The sequence below is a fragment of the Amblyomma maculatum genome, chromosome 4 (genome assembly GCF_055883805.1).
Source record: "Amblyomma maculatum isolate TAMU_Amacu chromosome 4, ASM5588380v1, whole genome shotgun sequence".
NCBI classification, from domain to species: domain Eukaryota; kingdom Metazoa; phylum Arthropoda; class Arachnida; order Ixodida; family Ixodidae; genus Amblyomma; species Amblyomma maculatum.
This window is the reverse complement of record NC_139347.1, coordinates 26,092,977-26,106,314: the sequence shown is the minus strand read 5'-3', so window position 1 is coordinate 26,106,314 and position 13,338 is coordinate 26,092,977. Positions and strand designations below refer to the sequence as shown.

At 44.3% G+C, this 13,338-nt stretch overlaps 1 protein-coding gene across 1 annotated transcript in view; it reads left to right on the top strand.

Annotated features, from left to right (window-relative positions):
• Nucleotides 1-13,338, top strand: part of LOC146190534 (adenylate cyclase type 8-like) — a 322,358-nt gene that overhangs the window by 241,762 nt on the left and 67,258 nt on the right. Inside the window, exons 4-5 of the mRNA XM_084600933.1 lie at nt 5,133-5,359; nt 9,006-9,155. Of these exons, the coding sequence (XP_084457059.1) occupies nt 5,133-5,359; nt 9,006-9,155 (377 nt within the window). The remainder of the gene's footprint in view (nt 1-5,132; nt 5,360-9,005; nt 9,156-13,338) is intronic.

Genomic DNA, 13,338 nt, shown 5'->3' with positions numbered 1-13,338 from the left:
TTTAACGTCCCAAAGTGACTCGGGCTATGAGAGACGCCGTAGTGGAGGACTTCGGAAATTTAGACCACCTGGATTTTCGCAACGTGCATTGACATCGCACAGCACACGGACGTCTTGCTTACTGCCTCCACCGAGGAGCGGCCACGGTGACCGGGATTAGTTCCCGCATATTTAGGAACAGTAGCCGAGCGCCCTAACCAGTGCATCACTACGGCGGGTGGAATATGCAAAGGAGTATATACTGCATATCAAGGCAACCAGAAAAATAAAAAGAAAGCTACCTCGTTAGCTCCTTGTTCTCCTAACATGGAAAGATAAAATTTTCTTTGTTCAAAAGTTTCCTCATTTTCACTACTTTGTTGAGGCTGCTACGTTGTTGCTAAGTTGTACTCAGCAAAATGGATTTGATATTGCGCTGTCTGCGCTACCCTAAATTCGCAGGAATTTTCGCACACTTCATTTGTTCGTTGGACTTTGAAAGTTATTAACTTTATGTAACCAATAATAATGAACGTGCTGAGCCTGTAAGTCGAAAAACAGGCCTTTATAAAATGAGGTTCACTTTGCACTCCCATGGTAAGTGCGAAGCTTCAAACAATGCATGTAAAAACTAACTTCTATCCCTGAGCTTCAAACCATGAAGGAACATTTCATCACCGATAATTAGTTTTTTTTGTTTTTAACTGATAAATAATCGAAACTTCTCTCAGCTTTCAAGCGTGTATAGAACTTTGGAGAGTTTTATTGCTGGCACTTCTGCGTGCTGTTTTGCAATTACGAGAGAATAAATAATGCGGTCATGCTGGATCCATCAAATTACAACCAGCCGATTCCCGGCTTTTATTAAAGGGATGGAGCAACCGAGATGAAAACGGTTATTGTACTAGAAAATACCGCGTCCTTAAGTTTCACCTAACTGCCAATGCTCGCAGGTCTTGCTTTATTAGCTTCTGTACCGAAGTCTGGGGACAGAAGAGAGCTAAAACAAATATCAGACCTCGGCTTCTAAGCGATGTGCCCGCCATCGCTCTCGTGGCTGCGCCATGCCTACGTCAGCGCGTCTAATAAAGTGAACGAGGCTTTCGACAACAAGCCAATGCCCACGCGCACAGATGCGTATAATACGATTTAAAATCGCGCTTACGAACCCGGAAAGTTCAAAATTTCTCGAATCACTATTTGTCTTTTTATGCTTTTTTATTCCTTTTACTCATCTACTATTAATATCCTGTTGCATTCCCTCCCTGCCCTCTCAATCTACACTAGCCGTTCTTGGTCTTCATCACGCTCCTCCCTTCTCTCTTGCTCTCGCTGCCCTTTCCTCCCTATCGGCCTTGCACCCGTTGCTCGGCCTCTGTCGCTGCCTGCCTTCCTTTGTTATCACCAGTGGAACGTGGCGCTGCGTACTCGAAAATAATTAGTGGGTGCCAACGAAGTTAGCGACCGCGCACCACCGCTGTTTCCGCAACCCCTGGCATGGCCTCGGCGAAGTGGCTTCGGCCGCGAAATCGATAAAGCCCGCAGGGTTAGGGCCTTGTTTCATCCTCGCATGACTATTATAGGCATCGGAAAAAGTATTAGTCGTTTTTTTATTGCTCACGCATTTCTTCAGGCTCAGTTATTTTCTTTCCTCTGCTCTTTTTTTTTTTTTTTTTTTTTTTTTGTGCACAATGAACTAAGCGACCGTCCACACCGTGCAGATTCTGGCTCCCCCGGAATGCAATTAGCAAACGAGCGCATGCAGTCGGTTACTGGTCTGAGCCGCGCAGCCGCGCAGTGTTCATCTTCGTCGCTTAATCATTAAATCAATGAGCCGACGGCAGGGACAGCTCTTCGAATCACTTCATATCTTCTGGCCAAAAAGGGCCCTCCTGATCTGCCCTCCACCTCAAATTTCCCAATGCTCGGGATCGTTAATCGCGCAGCTTCTCTAGTGGTATATGTAAATATTTTCATAATCGTCGTGTTCGGTCCTCCGCGCCCATTTGTACTGTCTCTCCTGAGTAATTTTACCTCCGAAAAGTGGTGCTGACGCAAAATTAACTCTGTCTTCTGGACCCATCTACTGAATACGTGAGGCATGCAGGAAGTAGTCCTTCGGCAACTTCAGCCGTGCCAGAAAAAGCAAGGGAAGGGACGAGGAAGTAAAAGATAAACATAAGTAGGGTAATAGCAACAGTTTACAACGATAGGCTAGCTTGTCTCTCCTATCACATATACATGTGGCACAGCACTCCAGCAATGGAAAGGTCAGCACGATGGATTTTTTATTGTTGGAAGCGTTTATCTTTCCAATTATGTTTTTTTTTTCCATTGTTTACAACAGGCTTTTGTATTCATTCTGTTTTCTGCGCTAGTAGCGATGTCTAACGCCTCAGTGCCAGCCTCATTTATTTTCGTTTCCTTTGTTTCTTGTGCTTTCGCATTGCTGAACGAAATAAAAAATGAAGATAAATAATAACTGAAGATGTTCTTTAGGATGGCAAAAGAAATGAAAAATGGCAGGGAGAAAGGTATTTACAACGGCATGCATACATGTTCCTCTCATTTGAGATCAGTATGCATAATTAAACTGGTGTGTTTGTGTATGCTGCGCATCTCTCGATATTCTCGCGTTTATGTATAATTTGCTTCAAGTCTTCTCGCAGCTTGAAGCAGCAGTTTGTTCAATTGCAGTGTTCCCCTAGCTTCATCCTCTTACCATCAATTTTAATTGGCGCTTCGCATTTCCGAATTTTTGGGTGAATTTTTAGCACATTCATTTCGCTTTTGATATTTTAGTAGTGATTATCATTTTACCATCTGATATATCACGGTAAGAATTCCTAACTTGTAGGTGCGAATATTCGAATCATTCATAGGGGTTGTGTTGTCTAAGAAACACTAAACTTCATCATGTTCTGCTTCCAGAAAAAAGCGTGGCAACGCAGCAAGACTTATCAAAGCAATGTTTAACGCTTCAAAGCCAGAAAGGCAACATTTCCAAATCATATTCCTAATCATTGACATTCACTTTATCGTCAGTCGGTGTAATAATAAGTTCGAATATTTGCCCTAAGAAACTAAATAAGAGGCAGTCTTCATTATGTGTTAATAAATCCCTACCTTTAAGCAGTTAGAATCTCAACTAAAAAAGAATAATGTGATAATTTCACTTCTATTTCTCTTCGGGCTTAAAAAGTTTCAGATTCTGACAACAAAAGCGTTAGTTATTTTTATTGTTTTGCTGTTAATATAAGTGTTTCTTGCAGAATATTGATATAAGTTAATAAGCTTTTACATAGTGGTTGGGCATATTATAGAAAAAAACATGCAGGGCTTAAAAGCTTTGAATGATTCTTAAGATCTGACCAAGATAAAAGACAGGCAATGATTTGACCGAGCATGATCTGTTCACTTCAAAGGATCTTATCAAATTCTCTTCATCCCACATTGCTCGACATAATGGAGCATAAGCCTTACACAAAAGAAAAAGTTAAAAATGGCTTGTCATTGATTTCAGAATTTAACTTTTCCTTTCTTTGTGTACTTAATGTGTGTACTGCGTAAATATAAGTTCACGGCGTTTTTGGCATCCAGAACCATTATGGTTCGGCAATAGTCATTCCCTACTTGATTGCCATGAACAAGCGTACCGAGATGAAGCAGCGCACTCCGCCTCTGTTACAAATGGTCATTACAAGCGGAAGCGGTACGACCCCTAAACAAGAGAACATTATACTCGCGGGCAAGTTTTTCTGGCTATGGAGCCAATGCTACGGTGATGGAGCTTTCGTCATGGTTTTACTACACCATGTAGTTCTGACATATCTGGCCTCAGGTACGGTTTCGGTTTCATTTCCGTCTTTGCTTGAAATAATGACTTCCGAGCCTCCAACGATGCAGAAATGTCTTTCTTCCCACTGCGTAAGGTTTAAGTGAATGTATATTCGCAGTTAAGGAATATCACGCACTACGTACGCTGCCGAAACAAGCGCATTGGGAAAGCGCACAGAAACCAACGGGTAGACGCAGTAGCAGCAGGCGACGTACGCATTGCAAGATTTTCGGCAGATGGCGCAGCTATCCTGTTTGCACGTTATCGTGTACCGATGTCAAAATGCACTGCACTAAAGTTGTGCCGTCCTCTGTTGTATTACAATCTCAATGTAATAAGAGCATAGGCATTTCCGTGATGATACACTATTCCAGGCACGGTCAGCGTAATTTATGAAGGGACTATGTTCTGCAGCGCACTGAGCTGGTGCGTTTTGGCTCTGTAGCTTTGGGTGCATATCCACAATAACTTGTCCGGGAGTATGCCCTCAAATGTTATTAGTGTTTCGAGCTCCACGCCTAAGCTTTCTAAAACCGTCATCAAGACGGTAAACATCTATCGTATCAGTATTACTTTACTTATAGGGGGCAAATTAAATTTTCCGGGAAAAAATGGCCGCTTGGTTTCACGTGATATCTGGGACCCTCTAAATATATAACCCTGGTTCATGTGTTGCGCTGTCAGTCTGTGTACTGAGACCAATTTTTCAGCGCACGGCCATTCTTCATGGTCAAAATGTCAAGTGCAATATGTCAAATTAGTTTTCGTGGCGACCTCTGTTACGCTCCACTGAAAAGGAAGACCATGTTTTGGCGTGAATTACGCTTGCTACTGCTTAGGTTTTCTCCCTAGAGAATAAAAAAATTTGGCTTGCCATGCGAAGCACATTACGGCATACTGGATGTAAATGAACCTGATCTCCTTTTAAACTCATTCTGGAGAAGCTGCAATTTTAGAGCCCGAAAGCTGTATCGTACGAAAACGTTTTGCAGTAGCCAAAAGAAATGGATAGCTACTGACTTGCACATCATTGAAAATGCAGTAAGAACACGGCTGGGGCTCCAATAAGTAGAAAAATTCGAAGATGCCAATTTTTAGTTCGCACTGAGCAAACAAATATTTTTCCTGATATCCTGCAAGCGGAAATAGTGATTACAAGCCTTGTGAAGGCTTTGTGTAATCAATAAAGGGATTCCAGGTTTCATATTGCAGTCGAAAAACCTCTTAGAACGCGGAAGCTAGAATAATTTATGCCTGTCACGTGCTATGGTGCCCGCCCGCTAATTCCTCACATCGCTCTCTGTACTTTCCGCAGGCAACGGCAACTTCGGCGTGACGTGGGGCGAGCTGCTCTTCGAGCCGGGAGGCGACGTGTCCGGCGACACGGTGTGGCACGTGATGTTCACTGTGTTCGTGACGTACGCCATGCTTCCGCTGCCGCTCAAGTGGTGCATCGTGTGCGGTGTACTCGCGTCGGTCGTCAACCTCGTCGTGAGCAGCGTGTACCGCGCCGATCTGGACGAACCCGTGTTCGAGCGAATGGTAGGTAGCCGGCGCGCACGTCGTGCACGTCGGGTCGCCATCGTTGAGCACGTGCGTTCGACGAGTTGCTTGACATCCGCGGCCATTTGCGCCGCCTAACGTGCACGACGTGGTGTCGGGAATTTGCCTCCTGGCTTTTTCTTTTACACTTGTGTCTCGCTGTCTCGGCTGCCTGTCATCTCCTCCTTCAGCAAGACACGTGGGATGACTTCGTGTCACGGAAGAAACTGTAGCATTCCCTATTTCTTCACATGTGCCTGGGCGGATTTTTAGTAATAAAGAAAATTAGTATAAACGCATGTAGCAGTAATAATTTTAAGAACATACGCACATTTTAGCGCAGTGCCTTGATTGCTTTAATTGTGTAAATCAAGCTTTTCTTTCTTACCACCAGCTCTTCCTGAAATGAAATAAAAAAAATATATATAGAAGGGCTTCTTGAAATGCTGCGCTACGTTGCGAAGAAAAAGTGCTTATAAAAGACCACGAATGAAGATTATACCCATATGAATAATGGTGTACATAGGTACAGCTGAGATGGAGGCGAATTTTTTTTTATTCGCGTAAAACAACTCAACTCTGCACGGCAGACGTCCGTAATACCGTTTCAAGCCTGTGTAGTGAAAAGAATAAATAAGATCTTGAGGATACGCTGTATTAGACCAGTTGCAGAACTTAAGGTATAAAAACAACAACAACAACGACAAAAACATGCGACCTTCCTCCGTGTAGGACATTAATTTTTGCTTAATTCATTACTCTCGACTCGCGATCCACCCTTCGTACGATATGAGACCAAGGTGAATGCAGAGCCACTGTAGTGCGTAGCATTCTGACTGCAATCACATATTTCGCTGGTGGCGGTCGGACGCCCGCTCTCCTTCTTTCTCTCTCTCTCTCTCTCTCTCACTTTGTCTGTCTCTCTCTCTCTCGCTCCTTGAGCTTGAGGCGCGAAGGATTTGGTGGCGATCGTTGCGAGGCTGGGTTGCGTTGCGGAGCATCGTCACAGTTGCAGTCAATGAGAGTGGCGCGTATCAGAGTTGCGTCCGTCGCAGCCGTCACCGGGCAATATTGTACAAGCGCTTGTTACTCGTAGGTTGAGGGTATTCGACGGACTCACATACCCTAAAATTCGGACTATTTCCACTAGCATCAATCCCTCACCTTGCCCCTCGGTGATAAGAACCACTGCATACGGCCTGAAGAGAGCTCAGGACGCGGCTGCTCTGCGCTTTTGATTGGCATCGTTATTGATGACTGCGCTGTAGTGCGGTGTAAGCAGTGTTACGCACTTAGCATTTGATCAACTTTAAAAATCGGCTGTAAGTTTTAATACAAAGCTTAGCGTACTTTAACCTGATCTTCTATCTGTGCGCAGTAGCTAAATAGGCGGCAACCGAAAAGCAGTAAAGTAGGTTTCTGCATTTCTTCAGGTCTTCAGCATAACTTTCTTTTGTGGATTAGTAGCAGATTAACATTTTTTTTTTTGCATTTCTCGCACAGGTGAGGTACTGCTTCATGTCCATAATGTGCTCGGCACTTTAACAGTGCGAAGTTGCAGTCTTTTTTGTTTTTTGTTTTTTTTTATATAAAGAAGTGTAATGTCCGTACTTACCCACGGCTTTCTTCTGAGCTCTGCTTGAAACCTTTGCTTGTTTGTTAAAGTGGAATAAGACATTTCACAGAGAATGTTGCTATGTTTTAGGCATACTAATTTACGTTAGATGACAAAGTCGTGTAAGAATTCTGTTAAGAAAGACATTTATTCGGTACGCGATGTCTGCAGGCCTTGTGAGTACTATTACGTATTACGCGTCGTATGCAACAAAGTTAGCCGTAGAATGCGCAGATGTGGACGTATATGCGATTATGTAATTAGCAGATATCAACCTGAATGTTTTCAGAGCCCTTGGAAAGCTGGTATACCGCTATATATATGATTTCTGTGCAAATTTAGCTAAAGTGCGCTAGATAATCATTTCGTGGTGAAGAAGTGAGTCATGTGAAGTAGTAGAAAATATCTACCAGTTCAAGCAAATGTATTGCCCTGTCCTTGCTTGGACGCAAAAGCTCTTTTCTTATTCAAGAAGTTGCTTTATTAACTTTTGTATACTGCTGAAAAATGTCGTTTATATTCAGTTTAATGATGCATGCTTCTAGCTCTGCTGAATTTGCTTTTTTTTTCCCCTAGATACCTTCACTCCGATGTTTATGTCTGCTCTTCTTGGTTGTTTGCAAAGCTTGCATATGTCGGTGATACTGACCTTACGACTTACGGCAGGTTTTACTTGGTTCTTGGTCTTCATAATAAGAGAGAGAAAAACGCATTACAAATTTTGTGTATAAAGAAAGCTAGCGCGAATACGCGACAATATTGTCGCCATTAGCTAAAACGTAGTTTGCATAACAATCCTAATGAGTGGTGCCAACAGAACGAAGCGATTAAACGTTCCTACAAATGGAGCCGAAAATTTTGTTTTTGAAGCCGTCGAAATGCTCCCCAGAGAAGTCGTTTGAGCGTTTAACCTTTCGTTGCCATGGTACTGAACAGGACCGCGGTACAGGATGCGAACACTGCAGCCTAAGTTGAAGGAAGTACTGAACAATTTCGCAGCCACTGGTAATGCGCCAACATGTTCTGTGCTATGTGTTCGTGGATTTTGTGTGGCATCGTGTATACTCCCGCGATGCATTTAGAGCGGTGGAAGAGCCTTCTGGAAGCCGCAGCCTTCAATAAACTTCAAGCAAACAAATCAAGTCTATAACAGTCGTAGGCACATAACGTGAGCCACTAAAGCCTTAGTCAAGTCGAGGCAACCTCCATCCAGAAGCTATTCTTATATGCACGCCAATAAAAAGTAAGCAGCGATCACAATTCGCCTCATGTGATGATCCTGCGGTGCTCCTCTGCTCCCTCCGCCTGTCTCTTTCAGACTTTTTTTATCACGCAACGTCCAATGTCCGTTACCAGACCACCCGATGAAGGAGTCTATCTGGCTATGAAAAAAGAGGAGGAAGATATACCACAGCAGGTTTATGTGTAAAAAAACCTGCCTAGTTACTTTGAAGTTTATTACCCGCTCGGAATACCAACCGTGACCGCTTTGACCAGCCCGTAATTAGATCTGGTTACAGTTCGTGCTAATTCTGCTATTATTAAAATATTTAATTTCAGTGCTTGCTATATCAAGCGTTTTCTGACGGTTTTGTGATAAGCATAAGCGCGTGGCCAAGTTACTAGTTTGGTAAATGTGGATACGCATGTTTTGTGTTATTTTTGCCAACTTTACCCAAGTAATAGTGGTGGCTCTAGAGACAAGTACCCTTATCACAACGGGTACCTGTCTCTATAGCCACCATTAGGGCGGCTTCTGGCAACAAGATTGCATGTGCTTGGGCCCAGACGCCATTTTCTCACAAACGTAGGAGTGCTATTCTGCTGTTGTTGCTACTTCTGCACATGTGCTCGTTTCGCAGGCCCACCCTTGAATTACTACAGTGGCGGAGCCAAATACGTTATACTAAAGCTCTATTGGTAAAACACAAGTGTTCGGCATCTCAGTTCAAATTTGCAGCCAGAAGCTCTTATTTTACGAGCTGTGAGGTTCAATTCACTTTTTCTTGTTGTCCTATTTTCTCATTGCAGATTCTAACCAACTCTTGCCTATATATCTGCATCAACTTTGTGAGCATGTACACAAAATATCTGACGGACAGAGCGCAACGAAACGCCTTTCTGGAAACACGGAGATCTATCGAAACTCGTTACCGCACAGAAAAAGAAATAAAAAAACAGGTGAGAGATGCTTTCAAGGACACACTTGCTGGAATCCTGTTGTGTGTTTCACTCCCGATGGGCACCTTGGGTGTAAATACTGTGACCTTCCTGTAGTGCTGTGTGTTTAAATCTCAGTCCTCTATTGAACTTCATGCATTCGGATTTCGTGGTCTAGTAGCATCCTAAAATTTGCATATTATGATAATACGTGCATTGGGCTTTCATGCAAACGGCACATTACGAAAAAATATACGCGCACGTAACGAAGGGATTTCGACCAACAAACAAAATTACGATTGTAGAGCTTACGTCAGCAGCACTAATTTCACTTGGGATAATCAAATTCATGTACTTGTGCTAACAGTACATTTTGAATTGACAAATATGAAAATTTGATTATGGAGCAACCGCGGTGTCCACAGAAAATGCTTAAATAATCCTTTGCACAGCTGGCCACATTAAAGGTAATTTTTCTGAGGTGTGCTTAAGTGTTGAACATCAATTGAGACATTGTTCATTTTTTTTATTACGACTGCGTCAACGAAAGCCTGTGCTATACACGTTTACGATTCCAGTATTCTTGTGCACGTCTACGGCAGCTGCAGATATTGCAGAATAAGAATTTCACAGTTTAAAGTTAGTTTTTATAATAGCCGCGCAGTGTTTGTAAATTCATTGAAGTTTATCATAAAAATATCTGTATTGAACTTTCTTATTCATCTATTGCGTCGTGATAGCGGTATCTATGCCCCATCGTGAATGTTACGCCCGAGAACGAGAGGGTGACACTGTCGCATGTATCGCAAAAGTATGAGATGTGTGGTGGCGTTTTCTTGTTTGTGGTGCCCTAATCGTACGTTATTCTGCCAGCGGACGGGGCTCGTATTCTCGGAGTTTGTTCAATTATCCTGGTTGATCTCGCTGGCTAGAGCGTTGGGGTACACGACGTGTGCCACAAAGGTTCCGTGTGAAATTTTGATTTCTTACCTGAAGCACTTAATTTACGAAAACCAATATTCGTCGAAGGTAAACATGCTACGCGTATGGGTATTAATATTTGTTTTTTACGCTTTGTAATATTGCTACTAAGATGACGAAGCGAGCAGTGGCGCGGGGCGGAGCGCTCGCGCCAGGCCCGCTGGCCATTAAAGCGTTTTTCATCGTCATGTCATTACGTCGTTCTGTTTCTGTTGTGTCGCCGTGTTTCCATCGCTTGTCATGCCACCACGTAGCATTTGGTTGGAGGTGCGGCTCATCCCCATCCTCGCTGTGCCCCGTCGAAGCCAACCGTACTGCGTGTCCATCGGCCGAGAGCCCGTGGAGATCGCCGCCCAGCTTTACCTCAGCCCTTTGTGACAGACCCGACCAGCCGCTCTCCCCAGCCCCGACCCCAGCCCTGACCACAATACATGACGACCAGGAAGAGCCCAAAACCGACCCGACCGACCCCACGACGAAGCGACCTCGCGACCACTACAACGAAGACAGCACCCCCGCCCAAGCCGTTCGGCGTGTCCATGATGAAGGTTGGACCTGATGCTCCGGGGCAAGCATTCATCGCATCTTCCCATTCATTGTGGTGTCCAGCGTTTTATGTCCTAATCGTGTGTCTGTGTTCATCGTCGCTTCATGCATTGGACTTCTAGCAATCGATCGGGACAATCGCTCGGTGGCCCCGGGTAATGGTACGAAGATGACGAAGCGGGCAGTGGCGCGGGGCGGAGCGCTCGCGCCAGGCCCGCTGGCCATTAAAACATTTTTCATCGTCATGTCATCACGTCGTTCTGTTTCTGTTGTGTCGCCGTGTTTCCATCGCTTGTCATGCGACCACGTAACAATATTATTCGAGATGGAATTACACCTTTTAGTGAGAATCCCGAAGTTATAAGCTCAACAAACGTTTTCGCCTTCCGCAACTTTAGAATTTCTAACGCTACAGAAAGTTTGAGATATGTCTATTAAATTCGAGCAAGCATCCACACGTCTCATTGTTATAAATGCGCTACAACATTTATTGCAAAGTCACGCCGCTCATCTACAATACTTCAGTATTAGTTCCTATTCCGATTCTAGGGTCTATGCAAATATGCATTGTGAATGTTCGATTACCGTTGTAAACTGCTTGGTTCGAAACCCACAAATTGTTCCCGTATATAAACTTTTAAGCCTATAGTGAAGGTAATTAGCCATTATAAGGAGGAAATTACTGCCCAATATGCGCACCGCTTCGAAACGCCCAAGAGGCGTTCACTTTGTTGCATCTGTTTTGATGTCTAGGTCTAAATTTTCAGGGTAAGTGCTAGCTTGATTACTCTGCATATCTCGCACGAATCGTTAACCATGCCGCAGATCTTCTACTGTGCTTAACGAGTGGGCATTCTTCGGCTTACACCGGCTCCATGGGCTCACCGTGTTTTCAGGCGTGTTTTCAGTAAACATCATCATCATCATCATCATCAGCCTGATTATACCCACTGCAGGGCGAAGGCCTCTCCCATATTTCTCCACTTAACCCGGTTCTGTTTTTCAGTAAACACAGGATACTTTTTTATAGTAAACAGCGTCGTGATAAAAAGTCATAATCGAAAGTTGCCCAGGCACCCATGAGGCGCTGAGCAAAAAATGAGAACTCATGGAATGGTCCCAGATCATTATATATGGCTCGAAGGGGAAGTAGGCGCTAACAGGAGTTTGTAATTTGTAGTGGCTTGGTTCAAAGGGCGCTTCGTATCCGGCGATCTCATGAGAGCTCCAAAGCGGTTATCGCGGTCTCATTCGAGTTCCGGTAGTTTAAATGGCGATGCAACGGTATGACAGGAGTTTCGTTGCTCTTGTGGTGTAATATCGTTTTTTTTTTTTTTATGATGATGATTTAGTACGGTTCGATGTATTAATTGAACGCTTCGTCCTGCCTAAATCCTGAGACTAATGCTGGCAATATGTGAATAAATAAATAAAAAAAGTCAATAAATAATGATAGCAATTAGGTTGCTCTTATCACGGTATGGTGGGATTTCCGATACCGCTTGGCTGTCGCTCAGGGGTTTCGACGCTGTTATTGTGGTCTCGCAGGGATCTCGATGCTACTGTCGTGGTATCGTGCAGCTCCATTTCAGCTTTATTGCTCTGAGGAGAGCGAGAAGCTAGAAAAGCTTTCTGCTTAGTTTACCATCATGCTTTAGCACTAACTGTAGCGCCGAGTGCTCGCGCTGGTCGCCAGGGCCCGTACTCGCCGCTAACACTGAAGTACCGAAATTAGCATTCTTGGAAAGCACTTAGCCTGCCGCGGCAACGACGGGGCGTGCTCAGTGTTTGCAGGCAGCGAGGTTCCAGGCTCCAGGCTACGCTCTGGCTCTTTGGAGTCTCCTTCGCTTACGCATAATTGGACCCCTCCGCGGCGCGCACGAGCGAGCGCATCGGCTTTCGCTGGCCGGTACATTTAATGGCCTCGCGGCACGCTGCTTTCAGGCGTCGCGTGCTTGTCTCAATCTGTGCGCGTGAAAGTTCAATTATGCAAGAATATCGGTTGCTGCCAGCCAGGAGCGCACGGTATGCTCAATCAGGCGAGTGTTGTTGCATTACACTGGAAGTTGCAGTTACATGGAACTCGATGTTTAACTGCAACGCGCATTGCCGGCGTAATTGTGGGGACTTGTCAGGTACGTGCGTGCTGAACAGTCATATGGCTGCTGACTAATGACAGTAAAAGGACGACGTTTTCGAAGGAAGAAAATACTTTCACACTAAGTTACAATTTGATTCATGCCTTTAGCATCACGCTCTGCAAATTTCTTGAGATGACTTAGTGTCCTTCGCATTGGTGAACTCAGGGCATGAAGCCATGCACGTCGGCTAAGGGAAAGAAATGAAATCCCGCGGGGAAAGATGTTGCATTTGAAAATAGATGCGTCCCTTTGTTAGGCGGAAATAAGGTTATTTGTGTTTCACGAAGACGCATTTACGCCAACCGAGCCCAAATATTAATTTATAAATCTCAATAATTTATGTGAAAGAGACTTGAAAGTGTTCACACATAAGGCTGGCTGCCTGATTATGCACTATTGCCTTTCGGATAAGATCCGGTCAGAGCTTCCCGGCTGCTACGAAGTTTAGACTGCTGTCAGCAGACTATAATGCTGCTATTCATGAATCCATATTATGCCGCTTTGTTTACGGATAGTGAAAGGGATGCAATATGTCT